The 19,228-nt window shown below is 31.4% G+C and overlaps 1 protein-coding gene across 3 annotated transcripts; it reads right to left on the bottom strand.

The window, feature by feature from the left end:
- Window positions 1-961: 961 nt before the first annotated feature.
- On the bottom strand, window positions 962-19,141 carry LOC143068619 (uncharacterized). 3 transcript variants are annotated; one of them, XM_076242819.1, is made up of 12 exons: window positions 18,984-19,141; window positions 14,077-14,194; window positions 13,375-13,511; window positions 11,793-11,880; window positions 9,265-9,392; window positions 7,280-7,370; window positions 6,232-6,392; window positions 5,130-5,270; window positions 4,046-4,228; window positions 3,182-3,352; window positions 2,489-2,704; window positions 962-1,124 (listed from the first exon to the last, which is right to left on the bottom strand). In XM_076242819.1, exons 1-12 carry the CDS (start codon window positions 19,018-19,020, stop codon window positions 1,060-1,062), a joined length of 1,536 nt encoding a protein of 511 aa, XP_076098934.1. In that variant the 5' UTR covers window positions 19,021-19,141; the 3' UTR covers window positions 962-1,059. The 3 variants fall into 3 exon arrangements, with proteins under 3 accessions (XP_076098934.1, XP_076098935.1, XP_076098936.1); XM_076242820.1 differs by lacking the exon at window positions 3,182-3,352; XM_076242821.1 differs by lacking the exons at window positions 2,489-2,704; window positions 3,182-3,352.
- Window positions 19,142-19,228: the final 87 nt, after the last annotated feature.

Raw genomic sequence — 19,228 nt, 5'->3', positions numbered from 1 at the left:
CGTCTCGTCCTTTAAAAAATAATCAGAAGATACCATCCCCTTGTTTTTAAATATTCCATATCATCTTCACACGATGGTCTTAAAGTAGAGATTATGGTTTCTGACGTTGTTTATAATCATACAATTTAACGTGTTATAGTGTTCTTTTTATTTGTCTTTGTTTATTTTCAATCTTTGCTGTCTTGTCCATTTTTGGGAACGTCCCTTTAGTGTGACTCGGTATTTATACATCCACCCGTTGTGTTATTGTGTTATGATATTTCTTTTGTATTCTTGTCTTTCATTTTTGCACAATTTTTATGTGCTTTGTTTATAGAGTGTATACATGTCATTTTATTTTCTATTTTGACAAAGTTCATATAGTGGTTAAGATTATATAACATTGTACTATGTTGTACCCCAATTTTTGACGTTTTTACCTTTTATGTCTTTTTTTATTTTTCTCACACGTTGTTGTCAATATAATGCAATTTTATGCGACTGTCATACAAGTGAGAAATGTCAAGTCTGGCATATGATAGTTGTTTTCCATTCGTTTGATGTGTTTGAGCTTTTGATTTTGTCATTTGATAAGGGGCTTTCCGTTTAGAATTTTCCTTGGAGTTCGGTATTTTTGTTATTTTTCTTTTTACTGTTAATTTTATTTCTTTGAATATCAAAATGACTATTTATTCTAAATCTGAAAAATATTGTACCTTCTACTCATTCTTTCACATTAATTATTAAAACACCTGCAATGAATTCTACCATGGCATTTTATTGATATCAAAGATCATCAAAAACAGTCATATACATTTAACCTTTTTTCCCATGATGAGATACCTGAAGTTAGTAGCTTCTTATTATTGCTAAAATATGGAAATGTCGTACACGTATTTATGGCAAAACACATCCTAAGGTTTGTACAACAAAAATTTGGAACACGCGCCGTTGTAGTTTCGTATATAGACTAAACAACCCGTTAAGAAAATATATTTATTTACAAACTAAATAAAAAGATTAAACCAACAAAGTGTTAAATAAATCACAGACAAAGGAACAAATAGAGACTAACAAAGACTAAAACAGTACAAAACACAGCAGTATGGTAATACACAGTGAAGTTGGTCCTGTCTTCATTGCCCCTGAAATAAAACCAAAATATTCTAGTTATTAAGGAAGGCAACAATTAATAAAAAGACAAAAACATGAAGGACCGATTTAAGGTTTCTCGTTACCACTAAATGTTAGGTCAAAGCCAATTCATATTGATTTAGGAATAACCATATTTTCCCCAGATTAAAATATCATGGATTTAGATGAAAGACAGCACCAACAGCTTGAGATATACATAACCAAGTAGCGAATGAATTGAAGAACTTTTACCATTAAATAAAATTCCCTTGAAAATCATTAAGATATAACTAAACACATCCACTGATAAAGTTCCTGATTTTGTTCAATTACATTATCATTTGCCGAGGTTAACTTTTCCTGTAAATTTAGAAACAAAAATGAATACTTCAGAGAGAATATGTCGTCATCAATATCTAGAGAATCTACTCTATGTATTTTGTGAAGTCTGCCCATACAATGACATTCATTATAATAAAGAAGCAGATCTGCGAGAAAAAAAAAGTACAGGTCCTCTACGACTACTTAACTTAATACCTTATATTTGTTTTAAAAACACACCTTAATGTATATGATACTTTCTAAAAGAAAAATAACAATTATACAAATGTACATAATCATTGTGTGCTCGAAGCGCATTTCTGTGCGTACCTTCATCAGGAACACTCAAACGTGAACGAAACCAGCCAGGGGTGTATAAATACGTAGAAAAATGACATATACAGGGATCCAAAAAGAACATATAAACCCAACCAAACAAAAACAAAGTCTCTTATGGTTCATCTGACCAGTAGTCAACACTTCTTTGTTTTCCTGAATTATTATTGATATTGTCATATCTAGAAAATTAACTGTTTACAAAATCTTTGAATTGTTTGAAATACCAAGGATTTTGTACTGCAGGAAAACATCACCCTATATGTATTTGGCAAAACATTTTGAAATTTTTGGCACTCAAGGCTCCTCAACTTCGTAACTTATTTGGGCTTTAAACTTTCCTGGTTCGAGTACGATGATGAATCTTTTGTGCGTCTGGCACACAAAATAAGCCTAGTATCTTTGATGAGGGTATGTTTTTCTTATAATTTATTTGTGTGTCCAATAAGTGAATTTATTATTATATATTACTAAAAATAAATTGTAACAAAAGTAGATGTTAACAAATCTTTGATACGATCATTTTGATATGTTATATACAAAGTCTAAACCTGAGGTAAAAAACTTGCAAGGTTTCACTTAGTATTTGACATTTTTTTTTCGCATCTATACTTGTATACCTATGTAACTTTTTGATTCCAAATGTTTTATCGTAGAAAGAAATTGAAGAATCATAATATTGAAATGAATTTTTGGATCATTTTAGCATTGATTTTACCAGAATATTGTTGATCTTTATTTGCAGATTTGGTACCCACAGACGATCTCTTGGTTGGTAATGGAGTTGGTAATGAAGGAGTTTGGAATGCAGGAGTTGGTAATGGAGTTGGTAATGGATTAGTAGACTCTATTGAATTAGTATTATGATTAAGTGAGTCAGTAGTATCCATAGCTGTTATCTTGTCGTTTGTTATTGAGCTAATAGCTCCATCAACTGAAATAAACAAGTTAATTATAGAGTTAAAATTAATTTACTGATTATAAGTGACTAACCGTAAGCATGTTATCAATTATTAGTAAAAGTTATATTTATATTGTTTATGAAATATCAAATGAGGATGCAAGACATGCAATGATATTTCATGCATATAGCATGTTGGAAAATACTTAGTACTACTGGCAAAAGCGTTTTAATCAAGACCAAAAATTCACCACTATAAAAAAAAGTCATGCGCATAACAGTTTTAGTATTTGTTTAACCAACAGAAGCAACATTTTGCATATTAACTGTTTTACCAAGATATAGCGTGATTGTTTGTAAGTGTTTCATCTTGTGTTAAAATATCCCTTTATAAATGTTTTTTTTATTATTATTCCATCTTTTTTTAGGTTGCAGATGCCTTGTTTGTTTTTGGATGTTAACAAAGAGCCTCTAAGTTCTGTAAAATAAAGAAGAATCAAATTTGTTGACCTTTACGAATAGATTTGGTAGACTGACTAGTTGAATCTGTCGCCTCCACAGACGATTTCCTGGTTGGAAACGGATTAGTGGTCTGTGATGAAATAGTATTATGATATATTAAGTCAGTAGTATCCATAGTTATTATTTTGTCTTTTGTTATTGAGTTAGTAGCTTCGTCAACTAAAATAAACAAGACAGATAAAATATAGTTGAAATAATAGTAATTCGTTTAAATTAATTTCATTTGAATTTTGACGATTAAAGGTACTTTTTATTCTGGTTGTTAAATGTTAATTTTTTTTTCTCTCATTTATTTATGATACCCAGTCACTTAAGATACTTTTGTTTGTAAATATTATTAGCAACAGGAGTTAGACATTCTATAATAATGATTAATTGATTCACAGATGACAGTTATATTTCCATTGTCTTTTTTTTCATCGACAGTGACATCACCGAATTTGACTAATTACCGTATTTGTACTAGGATGAGCAACTTCACAGGTGTCACATTTGAAATAGGATTTCTTCCCCATCCAGAGCAGATTAGTTTTTGATGGGGTTTGTGTTCCTCAATATTTGGTTTTCTGTGTCACATTTTGTAATTGCTCTTCCAGAGCAAATAAAGCACCCCTGGTTTTTTGTGTGGTTCATGTTGCACAGTCTTAACTTTTCTATTTGTGTTTTGTCTGTTATTTGTCTTAAGGCCTTTCTTTATTTTTAGTCAAAGCGCTGTAAGTTTGTCTTCGATTTATGAGTTTGAAACCTTTTTTTTACATTTAGAGAAAAATTACAGAAAATCATGCAAATAAATAAAAGCAACAGTAGTATATACCGCTTCAATCGTCATAACAGTTTTGATAAAACATTTACCAACAGAAGCAATATTTTGCTTTTTGACGGTGTAAGTGATGGATGGCGTGACTGTTTTTACGTTTTGTGTTTTAATATCCGGAATTGTAGGTATTTTCAAAATGCTCTTCGTTGTGGAACGGACTCTGAATGTTGTGGACACCTCAATTGTTTTGTGAGTAGACAGAGATCTTTTGGTAGCTTCTGCAAAACAAAGAAGATGTGATGAAGTTCTTCTTACTTTCATAAGAGGTATGAAAAACGGAAGTCTCGTATTTTTAATTGAAGTACATATATGCAATAACCATGATTACAAATACATATAATGTAACAATGTAATAACATTTGTTAGACTCACCAGTATGGAACCATATTGAAGTATGTTTAAGAAACGTAAAGTAAACTGAAAAAATAGCAATTATTTCAATTCAATTGAACCATTAAAATGATTATTTCTAATATGAAAAAGAATATTTTATTGCTTGCAGTTATACTAAAATTAACTAAACAACTTCGTTCTCTATTTGGCCTTTTAAACTTTTTTGGATTCGAGGGTCACTCATGAGTCTTTTGTAGACGAAACGCGCGTATGGCGTATATTAAAATTTAATCCTGGTATCGCTGATGAATTAATACATACTATTCACAAAAGGTTAGAATACATATTCTCGCCTTGAAGTAATTTACTTTCCAAAGGGAAATTATGAAATCAGAACAATAGGTCAATGTTTTAATGAATCAAATATAAAGACAATTTATTATAAAAGACTAAAATGAGCTAAGAGCATACATAGCGTCATGTATTTTTTTATTTGGAATTTTAATATTGTCATACATTTTAATTGTTTTGACTTTCTACAAATTTATTATATTATTTTGTTCTTTAACATTGGTTTGACTGTCTGTAATTTTAAATGTTTATATCTTTGGTTTTGTTTAACATTCTGTAATTTTAAATTTTATATCTTTGGTTTTGTTTAAAATTCTGTAATTTTATAATTTAATTTTTGTTTGTTTTGTTTTGGTTTTACTTGCTGCAATTTGTAGATTCATTCTATAAATAATGTTTTAATCAATGAGTATAACATTGATAATTTTTTTTTACCTTTATCATGAGTTGTCGTCATTGTGAGGTTTCCAGCGTTTCCATCTGTTGTTCCTGTTGTAACAAATTTTGTGACGCTACTGGGCTTTGTTGTACTGGATTGTTTTGGACTTGTTTTAGGAGGTCTAGTGGTCCTATGAACTAGTAATACAGACATTCTTATCTTTTGTATCATTTATGTAAGAAATATGATACATAAAAGTGAAATATCGCACGTATCAGACATCCTATATTGTTATTACCGACTGTTAGTTAAAAATGTTAGTGCATGCAAATATAAAAAAAAGGAAGATGTGGTATGATTGCCAATGAGACAACTCTCTACAAGAGATCAACAATGACACAGAAAGTCTCTCTAGATAATGCATTTAAATTCATGACAAATCGTTAGTTAAGTAAATTGTGTATTTATAACTGTATATATATACAGAAATGAGAAATGGTTAGTGCGAGCTGTTTACAAGATGTATAATAAAGTATTTTTGTTATTATATATTTGAGTACGTTCAAGTAGAATATATATGGACAATATGAACAACTCTTTTTTGAGTGGTTATACATATAAACATTCATGTCTTATTTGCATTATATGCTTATTCAGGCATTGAATTCTCACCTTCAATGAACTTTATTCAGGATAGATCAAAATCTACAAGTGACTTTGTTTGTTGATCGATGTACATGTATTCGTAATTGTTCAAGCCGTCATCGTCGTCCTTGCCTATGATACCGCTGCTGCTAATTTGATGATCATGATGAAACTGATGAAACTGATAATTACGATAATGACGATGACGATGATACTGATACTGATCAATATGATAATGCTGATGATGATGATCGGTGCTGATGTTGCAGATAAATGATTTTGATGATTATGATGAAACGAGACATGTTGTTTATAAAAAAAGTAATCAAAATAGAATGTAATAGAAAAAATATTTCTTAAAGCATGCAGTGGTGAAAGTTCAAGCTGCAAAAGGACTTTAAAACGTTTCGCCAAGCATTGGGTTGTGCTTGGTCAAGACAGAATTTATTTTGCTTAGCATAAATTAGTAAATGTAAAAGAGAGCATCTAAATATTAATTTTTATGTTAATTACCTGTCGTAAGAGCAGCTGCTGTTGATAGAACCTTAGTTGTTGTAGCTGGCTCGCATCTGACTTGAGCTTCTGATAATGTTGGTTTGGAATATTTTGCAACTTGTCTGAACTGGGGGCAAGGCGATTCTTTCTCAATACAACTTATATACTGCTTGTAGACGCTTAAACAATAATCATTATTGTTTATCAATAAGTCTTTTCAAAACAGGATAAAAAACAACAGAAAAGTGACAAAACATCCACAATAGATTAAGCATAGATCAGTCAATTCGTCTACACATGTTTCAAAAGAACGCTCGAAACAAAACAATAGATGCCACAAATCAATAAGTTTACTTGGCTACTGTTTGAAGTAGGAACTGATATGTTCCTTCGTATTCATTCATCTGTTGTGTTCAAATGTATAGGTGTGACCTTTCATCATGAAAGGAAACCCAGGATAACGCTTAGAACGCACACAAATAATTCAAAAGTATTATTTCATCTGAAGAGTACTGAAAACCAAAAGATTTGGATCAACAAATGTTAAAATCGACAAATAGACAGTTTGTGTCCAATAAATAAAGGCAACAGTAGTATACCGCTGTTCAAAACTCATAAATCCATGGACAAAAAACAAATCCAAACGACCCCGAAATTCTCATATTTTACAATTTATCACTATCAAGTTGATGCCAATATACGCTGTAATTTTGTTCCGTAGTACATCAGAAAATCGTGACAAAATATTGGTTTAAAGATCAGACATATAAAAGGACAAAAGAGTGTTGAGGTAAATGCAACTTAGTGCCACTCCTATCTAATAGTGGTATGTTATTCGTCTAAACTTAATATATATGTATAGAGAGTGTGTTGTTTTTCAATTGCAACTTCAACTCTAAGATAGAAAATATTTACCCCAAAGATCGCTGATATAAAGTGAAAATTCATTATGAAGGATATACATACATACAATTAAAAAAGCATCTATTATTTAAGTTAAACCCTAATACTATCCGTCACTAAACGTTTAAATGGCATGCACTAACGTTAACTATCTGAAGCTTACTTGCAGTCAGCAAAATCATTTTCGCTTGATGTCGTGATCTTACTGTTGCATGCGTCTATTATTTGTTTTGTCTTGTCAATTGACGAACAACCTGAAACAGTGAAAATGAACTTTTGGAATATATATGTTAATTATGAACCCTGGTACCTTTGATAACTATCTACGGTTATCACTATTTCACATGTTTGAACTAAAGGGACCTAAGAATGTTATCCAAATTGTTTATAAGCAAAATTAACGTAATTTTGGACGGATCGAGCTATTTGAAATTTAAAAAAAAGCGATTCTTATCATTCTTCCGTTTAATGACAAGTCACATATTGGTTCGAATCTTACTTTTATTTTCATACTTTAAACTTATAATATTTTTTTAAGTTGAATCATATCTAGTTCTTTCCACTTTTCTGTGGAAAAACCTATTGATTTTGTTCTGATTATTTTTTTTTTCTTCCGTCTCATTTTTTTCTTTGCTGTTTAGTCGCAAGATGTCGCTTTGACATTTTGTATATGATATCGAACAGTTTATGCGCTTTCAAAACTGACCCTGCTTATCCAAATACTTTTTTGTTCTTGGGTTTGCTTCTCTTTCGTTACCGTAAAAGATAACAACAACATTATTTTACAGATTTGCTCGTTATATCCTCAGGATGTTGAGATTAGTTTGTACAGAAGCGTTCCAGGGACTCCATATGAGAGTTATTTCCCCTTATGCATTGGATAATTGATGTGAATTTCTAACTGGTAACCATAAGTGATAGAGACCTAGAGTCTATTGATTTGAGGTCCTTGGTCCAAAAAATTAAAATTAGGTCAAGGTCAAAGTCATATTCTTAATTTTGGCTTATTTTCACTTCTTTTCAAAAACCATATGAGATATTGACAATATATTTATATGAAATTGTCATTTGCGACATGTCTTAACTCATAGATTTTGGTCGAAAGGGTACGTAGACAATTAATGGGAGTTTTCGCCCCTCTTATATTTAGAATCATGCGTTAAGTAATATCACTCATTAACCATACATATCAAAGTCTAAGGGTCTTTTGATTTGAGGTCATTGGTTTATCACCTTGAAATTGAGGTTATAGGTTAATTGGACGTTCTAGATTTTGACCTTTGCTTTAAATTCATATTTATACATCATAAAGCCATATGACTTTGTGCTTTAGGTTACAAGCCATATGACTTTGAAAAGCACACCGGATGTGACCTTGTTTAAAGCTGAAGTATTTTTTTTTTTGACTGATTTCATGCAAAAATGTATAGAAACCATATCTGTTTGGAAGCATCTAAGAATTGCCTGTCATTTGACACTGGAAATGACATTTGAATCAAATTTTAATATTTTCATATCAAAATCAACTGAAAAAAATAGAAAGACCTTTAATTGTTCTCTGAACAATTAGTGTTTAATTTGTTTTATTTTTTGTTGTGTCGATTGTATTGGATGCCTTTCTTTGTTTTTCATTTTTACTGATATTTGACGTCTTAAAATTTGAATAGTAGAAAGGCCTTGATAAAGGAAAGAAATTACCACTGTTTTTGTTTGATATATGTCAAGATGATAGTTTCCTATAACGATGTAGCCATTGCCTTTCTTTTTTTTAAAACTGTGTAGTAATGATATAATGTCATCGGAGTCTTTTACAGCTTACTATTCGGTATGAGTTTTGCTCATTTTATGAGGCCGTTCGGTAGCCTGCAATTGGTCGAATCGTTTCAATTTTATGGTTTAAAACTGTATTTACTATCCTATAAATTTATAAAAATATTGTTTTAATTTATTTATCTGTACATAACTCTATATGTCCCATTTAGTTTTAAGGTGTATATAGTTGCTACAATTATACTCTATTAGTAGTACTTCACAATACACGAAGGAACATACAAGGAACTGAAGTGAACTGAAGTGAACTGTCCTATACGTTTGGTTGTGTCGTTTGCAATTATACTTCATATGTATTTATGACTTATACTTAGTTACCTGACTGGCAGATTGTTTGAACAATACGTTTTACATCACCAGACAATCCAGACAGGAACAACTCGTCTCGAAAGGAACATGTCCTTAGTTTCGTGTCCACACACGTTGTTTTTATATTGGTGTAATTACTACAATTTTAATAAGTTCATTAAAGTTAATTAATTTTACATTAATGACACAAATATCTAAATATTTCGCATATTTCGTATTTCTATTTGCTTACAGCTACAATTTAAGACAAAGTATAGGTTAGTTCGCTTTTTATTTATTAAATGTGTCAGACATTAACATTTTCCCAATTAGTAACTTCTATATGTGTTTGAAACAGTCGAGTATCTAGTTTTGTAAAGGTTTCAAAATTTGTGTTGAAAACAATAATAGCTCCTGACGACGAATAAAGGCAACAGTAGTATACCGCTGTTCAAAACTCATAAATCTATGGACAAAAAACAAACTCGGTGTAACAAAAAACGAATAAAATCGACTTGTGTCTCAACTAACTAGCAATACGTTTTTGCTGTCTTATATCGTTCGATACTATATAGGTCACATGATCTGTAAATGTACTGATTGTGACCTATTCCCGATTGTGACATTTCGACTGAGTGTATTGTTGAATGCATAGCATGAAACACAAACCCGCACGACGCATTCAGTCTCACTTCTGTTGCAGACCTAGCTTTAACTGGTATAACCGGATATGCTTCCATTTTAAAACAAGAGGTTTAACTCAGTCTTATCGGGTGTTGTGGCGTGTCGGCGATTATTCTTATTAAATGAATTTTGTTAGTTATCGTGGAAAACAAATTTGCCAATCTCTGTATCGATTGACGCCTATCGTGTTATGCACCATTCTCTAAATAATGAAATGCATATACCAAGTACTGAATATGACAGTTGTTTTCGTTCGTTTGATATCTTTGAGCAGTTGATTTTGTAATTTAATAGGGGACCTTCCATTTTGAACTTTCCTCGGAGTATTGTATTTTTGTTATAATACTTTTAACATGTGAATGAAAATAACCTTTATAAACTTGAAGCGCCTACAGTGATATTTTCATGAGGAACGACCAAGCCCAAACAATTTAAAGCCATAGGTGTATAAATACCTGATTACATGATGGTTTTTACCAAGATTTCATAGAAAAAATGTAAAAGTGCGTAGCGGATACAAATGTTTCGGTTAAATAAGTCATTCTCAAAGTTGGGCCCCTCAACTTTTATTTAAGTTTACATGTTATTGTCAGTTGAATATGAAATATAACAGCACTAGATAACTCTTTTTTTGCTGTGGTATATTCTCATATATTACAAAACACAATATTTCATCGCTGCTCCAACCTTAAAACAGAGAGACGAAAGATACCAGAGGGACAATCAAACTTATAAATCGAAAATAATTGACAATGCCATGGCTAAAAATGAAAAGGACAAACAGAGAAACAATAGTATACATGACACAACATAGAAAACTAAAGGATAAACAACACGAACCCCACCAAAAACTAAGTGTGATCTTAGTTGCTCTGGAAGGGTAAGCAGATCCTGCTCCACATGTGGCACCTGTCGTGTTGCTTATGAGATAACAAACCCGGTAAATAGTCTTATTCGGTAGGTCACATTTATGAAAGAGAAGGGGATTCTAGTTACGACGTAAAGAACATATCCGATATAATTTGTGAAACGGTTATTCCATACTCGTGATGGCGTCCGCAAAATTTTTAAAGAGATGATTTCAACTCCACCATTTGGAACTCTTGATTTAATAGCATCCTTGTGAGCAACAACCCTCTATCAAGAAAATCATGATAGGAAATGCAAGCACGGGAATATCGTATCAAGTGGGAGATATATACACTGTATGCAGGTGCTGCTGGAATGTTGCTACTAAAAAAAATAGAAAGTTTACAATTGGAAAGCTGAAATCATCTCTTTTGTCGTAAAGTTTTGTTTTCAATCGTCCCTCATTGTCAATTTATGAGGTCGACTTAACTGTATCTTTTGTATCCTTTATCTCTAGTTCAATAGATAGATGCATTCGACATAGTCACCAAATTTTGAATTATTTAGTGAAAGAACATAATCTATATAGCGGAAAGTAGAGTTAAAGGCTATATCTAGTGATGCAACCATCATGCACGCAGAGGCACACAGACATATACTCACTAATATGTAATATGGTAAGTGCATTAGAGCTTGTGATTGTTCAAATGTTATTTTGATTGTTCTGGGCAATCTGACAGCATTTGATGTCAAACCAAGCTGAATTTAATTGAAGGGTTACGGTTGCATTTACGATGACCACGCTTTTCTTTTTGTTCATATCTTAACTTATTATTTTTTCAAGTTTGTTTATGAAAACTTTAACATTTAGTATCATATACAAAGACAGCAATTGAAAGATATAAGAATCTGCTAAAGGTTCAATCAGAATGATAACCTAGGCATACGAGTCTAAATATATATTATACAGCACTATTTGTCTGCCAGAGAAAGTTCTTTCAAAATGTAACTTTATAATAACTTACCTACAGAATTGAGAATACCCTGACGTTTGTATGGTGTCATACTTTATTAAATCTTGACATATTTTTACATCATCCATTGTTGGACAGTCTACAATAAACATAAATAAATTAGAATTGATTATTTTGTTATAAAATGATTTGTTATTCGCCGTCAAATTGTAATTTCCCCAAGATACAAACAACTTTCAATAACTAAGCACCCTGAAAAAAAGAAAGAAATATAAAACACAAATAAAAAAGGTTAAAAAACAAACCACAAAAATCAAATATTACAATAAATGGCTAAATCGTTTGGTTTGACATTAGTTTTTCTACTGTATCGCGGTTTTATTTTAACTTTAGAAAAGGAGACGTGGTATGACTGCAAATGAGACATTTCTTTACAAGATACAAAATGACACAGAAATTAACAACTATAGACCACCGTACGGCCTTCAACAGTGAGCAAAGCACATACCTTAAAGTCAGCTATAAAAGGCCCCGAAACAAAAAATATAAAACAATTCAAACATGAAAAGTAACGGTTTAATTCATGTACAAAAAACTGAACGAAAAACAAATATGTTACATGTGTAACATAGCAACAAACAACCACTGAATTACAAGCTCCTGGGTTGGGACAGTCACATGAATACAGTTTGTGATGGTGTTAAGCATATTAGTAGCAGCTAAGGTCCCCATAACCAGGGACATTGGTGTAACAGTATAACATATGAACAAACTATAAAAAAGCGCTGACCAATAAAACAAATTACCATATGGTGTTCCTTAATTTTTATGTTGATACCTTTTGCATGCATTCTGATAAACATAACAGCAGATAACATAAGATATTGCAGGATTAATAAAAAAAAAACATAAATTGAGGATAAACAGTTACCATGAACAGAAAAAGAAGAAAAACCAGAAACAAATGATTGTCATCAATGTGCACTAAAGGACGACCAGATATTGCGTCAATTATACCAGTATGAAAAATAGCAACAGTAGTATACTGCTGTTTAAAAGTCATTAATCGATTGAAAGAAAATCAATCTGTTATGTCAAGTTCCACAAAAGAAGGAATCAATGTAGTTAACAAACTTTGAATATGTCAATTAGGGGACGTCATCTATATTCTCAGCATAAAGTAAAGAAAAATGTTATCTGTCTTTCATTCTTCCTGGGAAGCTCCTAATTTTTCTATAAGATGTTTACAGAAATGACAAAAAGGTGAATTCGGTGCACAGAAGGTGACAGTTATGAACAGAAGCCGACTATCTGTTAAATAACAGGTTCACCAAAAGTATAAATATGTAGTGATTTCATCAAATAACAGGTTCAACAAAAGTATAAATATGTAGTGATTTCATCAAATAACAGGTTCACCAAAAGTATAAATATGTAGTGATTTCATCAAATAACAGGCTCACCAAACGTATAAATATGTAGTGATTTCATCAAATAACAGGCTCACCAAAAGTATAAATATGTAGTGATTTCATCAAATCAAGCATCTTGGTGTTGTCATTGTGGATTTTTTTCTTCATCAATTAATATTTCATATTTCATATTTTCATAGTTCAAATGGACTTTCACAAACCTTGAAGACATTTGTTTTTAGCTTTTATTTTTAAAGCTTTATATGCAGAATACTCGGGTTCATGTCCACCAAACATACACTTTACTACAGCGTTATTTTCACACTTTTGTAATTTACTCCTCCTGCCTACTATGTTCCTGTAAAAGAAATATTAAGGATATCTACATATAAGTTATTTGAATCCTGGTATATACTTACAAAGATCAGTGCTCTTTCTCGTCGAGAAAAATTGATAAAGATAAAGAGTAAATAAAATGTGCACTAGTCTCCTATACTAGTAGTACGGATATGCACGAGGTTCTAGAACGAAGGTCGAAATTTAAAGAATAACTGAGTGACGGTTTATTGATTAGGTGAACGTTTTACCAACTTGTGAATGCTTCTTAGTACTAATAACTCATTAATCCATTTTTTATGAACCAAATAATCCTCCTTCATTTATATATGTATATAAATATATATATGTATCTGTTTTAAGCCAGGATTCTCACTAGCGTTTGTCGTTAGTTGGATCCGATTGTCTTTTGACCTTGTTCTTAGTGTCGATATGTGTTTCTGAAGACTGTTGACATTAGATTACTTCGTAGTTGGGAGTTGGTATGTCCTTGAATGAAACCCGACATCTCAATATGATTTAAAGGCATTTTTTTTTTCAGAATACATGTCTCTATGTGTAAAAAGCTCATTTTAAGATAAACTCACAGGCAAAGTGGAATCATAACTGAAATATCATTGCTTGCACGTGTGACATTGAAAAATTCCTCCAATTGATGTGTACAGCTATCTAAATGCGAACAAGAGTCAATTCCGGTAAGTGAATCTGAAATAGTATTTTAAATAATGTATAGGGTAAAATATGCATTATTATTTTTTTTTTGGTTGAGTTAAGTCATTCTAATTGATATTTTATAGAGCGTCTTTCCTTGTGATGTTACACTATTGTTTCAGATAAGGGTGAAGGTTTGGTACCAATAAAACGTTTAAACTCGCTGCAATTGTTTGCACCTGTCCTAAGGCAGGAATCTGATGTTCAGTAGACGTCGTTTGTTGATGTGGTGCATAAGTGTTTCTCATTTCTCTCTTTTTTATTATAAAGATAGGCTCCGTATAGCTTGCTGTTAGGTTTGAGCCAAGGCTCCGTGTTGAAGAAGGTACCTTGTTCTTTAATGGTTTACTTTTATAAATTGTGACTTGGATGGAGAGTTGTCTCATTGGCACTCATACCACATATTCCGATATCTATTATATCTTGTAGGGCACAACTTAACAAAACAAATAATTAACAATGTCACTGGTGGTCTTAACTTAGAATGAAATTCATAACAGTGTAGCTACGGCCATTCATTGACTGGGACAAATTAGGTAAACGTTCGTCTGTAATGCTCACTGCTCACGACGTACTTATTATAGAAATTTAAACTGTGAGATCACCAAAGGTTCTCAACGCCTAAATAAAATAATTAGAAATACTAATCAGGAATTAGCTTTGTGATTTCAATATAAATAAAAATGGTCTTCAACACGGAGCCTTGGCTCACACCGAACAGCAAGCTATAAAGGTTGAATACTTAAACTTCTATACTTGATTTTTTGTTATGTTTTGACAATCAATTTTACTAATAAGATATCGCACGTTCTTTCATAAAAAAAATGTCTTATTTGGCTTTAAAAATTACAATGCATGTTGTTGTTTATGTATTTCATATGTGTTTCTCGTTTTTCGTTTTTATATAGATTGGGCCTTTGGTTTTCCCGTTTGAATGGTTTTCCACTAGTATTTTTTGGGGCCCTTTATAGCTTGCTGTTTGGTGTGAGTCAAGGCTCCGTGTTGAAGGCCGTACCTTGACCTAGAGTGGTTTACTTTTATAAATTGTTACTTGGATGAAAAATTGTCTCATTGGCACTCATACCACATCTTCTTATATCTATGTGTTGATTGATTATCTTTTTGCGGTTAAACTTTAAACTTTTATATGGTCTTAATTTTTATTTTAGAACAAATGCATAATCCACTTTCAAAAGTGGTGCAAATACACGAAAGTCAAAAAGCTATTTGAATTAAACCTTGTGAAATTTGAATTTACGTTTTAATATATTGGTAAAATGTTAAAAAAAAATATGTATATAAGGAACTTGAAATTATTTTGTTATTTTGTGTCATGAATTTGTATTGATGCCATCTCGTATGTTTTTAAATATGAATGAAGAGGTAGTCAGTTTGTCCTATATGTCAATGAGACAAAAAAAAAAAAAAAAAGAAAAAAAAAATATAAAAAGGTGCAATATTAATTCTTAAACAAAAGAATACAGCACAAGAATATAACTTTTGTAAGAAACGTGAGAAATTGTGTTGGACTTGAAGATAAGACAAAAAGACAAATCTCTGAATGAATGAATCGTTTTATGGTATTAAACAAATTAAATGATTTTTTAATTATCCGGAACTTTTCACAAACACAATCCACGTGTATACGCATGTTGTTTATCATCTTAACAACGTGTTTTATAGTTCTTTCATTTGTCCTTGTTCTATTATTAATATTACGTTTACTGTTGAATGGTTTTATGTGCTATCCGTTTGAATGGTCTCAGAACTTATGCATCTCGTCAATGTGTTTGTATTGTCTTTCTTTTTTTGGTGGCGTGCTTTGTATATGCGACTTTTTGTATTTCTTTAGTTCTTATAACGTGACTCTGTACTAAGTCTTTGAAAGATCCCGTCAGTATGATATTGTTCTAGTTTATGTCATTATGATATATTTCTATTATGAATAACAAAATACGTTGAACCATAAAAGTCAAAATCATTCAATCGCGTAGTGGAATTAACTATTTGTTGATTCTTATAAATGCTATATATATCTTTTGGACTATTTTCAATCTCGGTCTGTTTCGGCAATTTATTCTTACATACTTTCGATTTTTTAACCCTATATGCTAAAATTGCCTATGTAAATTTTAAAATTGTTTGTATGCACATTGAACGACAAATTTATGTGACGTCAGACACACAAATCAATGAATGTGTTTGTCGATAGATGATTTGTGTTTTGTTAAATTGTTCCTTTTAAAATTGTTATACGATGATGACTGATGTACCCATATTTTGACTATTTTATTTATTGTGTCTGTTTAGTTAACGCATCAATGTAAATATAACGGAATTTGATGAGACTGTCATCAAAGTGAGAGGGTTAGCGCTATAAAACCAGGTTTAATCCACCATTTTCTACGTTTGAAAATGCCTGTACCAAGTCAAGAATATGACAGTTCTTGCCCATTCGTTTTTGATGCGTTTTGTGTTGATTTTGCCATGTGATTATGGACTTTCCGACTTGATTTTCCTCTAAGTTCAGTATTTTTGTGATTTTACTTTTTTTGAATAAATAGTAAGCCAATCTGAAATGATCACAACGTAGAAGTAATTATTTTGTTAATCAATGAGGTATTTTGTGAATTAACCCCATCCACTTAATAGTGTTTCTTATACAATGGATAAACCTATTTTATTATTATCATTAAATGATATCAGCTCTGAACATTATTCTTCTTGATCCAAAATCTCCAAAATTCACAATAGGATATTTAAGTTTACGATGACCAAATATCAAAATCAAACGAAATACTATCTATACTATAGACAAATAAAACCTGTCTTCAACAAACAGCGGAAAGGTGGGAAGGGGATATGAAATGAATAATGATATTTCCTAGATTGATAAAAAAACACCCAAAAAAAAAAACGGCATATATATTATGAGTTTCCTGATCTATAACAAGGAAATAGACACATACTATGTCTAGAAAAGTCTAGTTTTTTACCATTCCGTCATTTCCGTCTTCAACTGTTATCAGGAAACAAACAAAACAAAAACATTAGGAAAAACATTTACATCCTAAGTCACTCATATTTCTGTCACCAAAATGAAATGCAAGAAGACCATAATGCATTAGTAAATCAACGGCATATATTTGATTATATGGTAGTAACTTTTATGTACTGTAGTCGAAGGTTTTCAAAGTACAGTCAAATCCTTACTGTACGATTTCACCCTCCCTTTTCAACAGAAAATACCTTTTTAAGTCAGGAATATGACACTTATTTTCCACTCGTTTCGTTGGTTTATTACTTTCAATTTTGTCCGTGTTTGTGAGACTCCCTTGTTGAATTTATCTTGGAGTTTGGCATTTTTGTGATATTTTTCTTTCTTTACATTGATTTTTATTCTTCTTTTGATGTTGTTGTACACATAATAAGTTCCGTTGCTCTCATGTTTGTTCGCACACACAGACTAATGTGTTGTTATGTTGTCGGTATCGTGCGTCTGGCGTATTAAATATTAAGCCTGGTACCTTGATAACTATATACACCACTGAGTCGATGCCACTGCTGGTGGACGTTTCGTCCCCGAGGGTATCACCAGCCCAGTAGTCAGCACTTCGATGTTGACATGAATAATATTGTCATGAATAATATTGTCATTTATATAAATTTCCTGTTTATGAAATTATGAAATTTTTGAAAAACTAAGGATTTTCTAATAGGCACAACTTTTTGGAATTGGGGGTCCTCAATGCTATTCAATTTTGTAATTGTTTGGCTTTATAACTATTTTGATTTGAGCGTCACTGATGAGTCATATAAAGAAGAAACGCGCGTCTGGCTTATAAAAAATTATACGCCTGGTACCTTTTATAACTAATTATATCAAAATTTGCATTGTAAATATCTGTAATCTAACCACTTTGAAATGTTCATTAAAAAATGAAGTTGAGACAATGGGATATTTAATGTTTGGTTAGAGTCATAGTTTTTTTATAACATAAATTCTAACATGACGTCCTTTTAACGCTTTGAGTACACACATGTGGTAAAATATGAATATATTGTTTGGGCTGTTCCGATCGTACTCCCACGTCATATGCTTTTTTATGAATAAGGTACCCGACGTCATAGATAGATGACGTAAGAATATAAGCATTTTACGGGAAAATACACGCTTGAGACACCGATAATCATCACAAGGAAACGTAAAGAAACGATGCTAAAATTTGGTATAAGCAAATTATTTTTATACATATAAGACATAGTAAATTATGATCTAAATTTATCAAAACTATCTAAATACGTTATTGTGAATAATCTAAGAATTTCACTACTTCAGTTTGCTCCGTACTTATACGCCAGTTTAAAAGTACGTTTATTATTGGGAACGGCAAATATTTGCCTCCACTTAGAGTGCTTCGATCTAAAATAAGTGCCGTATTTGTCCTATTAAAATCAAAATAATGCATGAGGGCTTTAATATATCGTGATTTTACCATGGGTTGTCCCTTTATGCCGATATTTTACCCCTCGCTATCGCTCAGGGTAAAATATTTGTTATAAATGGCCAATCCATGGTAAAATCACGATATATTCAAGCCCCCATGAATTATATCTTAAATACTCTACAATACGTAAACAATAAACTGTACAAATAAAGATAACATCGATTTCCTAGTTACTTCCGCAAATTGCTGTCGATTCATAATAACAGTTGTTTAAACTTTTCAAAGTTTTACAAACCATCTTTTATGTTAATAAATAAATACTAAAATATACTTACACAATATCAGAGAACATATAATTATAATTGGAACCATCTTTCACAATTGAATATATTTTGAGTAAGTAATTAGCTGAAAAATCACATGTACAACACGTTTCCGTCCTCCTATGCTGTTGAATTAACGGAAACTGATCACTTTAGGAGATAACAAAAAAACTGTACAATCGTGTGAAAGGGTCATTACGGTTAAATCCATCATACACTTGAAGAAGATACAAGTAGTTGTCTGTTAGTGTTAAAAT

This window comes from Mytilus galloprovincialis, chromosome 3, assembly GCF_965363235.1.
Source record: "Mytilus galloprovincialis chromosome 3, xbMytGall1.hap1.1, whole genome shotgun sequence".
Taxonomy (NCBI): Eukaryota; Metazoa; Mollusca; class Bivalvia; order Mytilida; family Mytilidae; genus Mytilus; species Mytilus galloprovincialis.
Note: the sequence above shows the minus strand (reverse complement) of the source record. Positions and strands in the feature narration are given on the sequence as shown.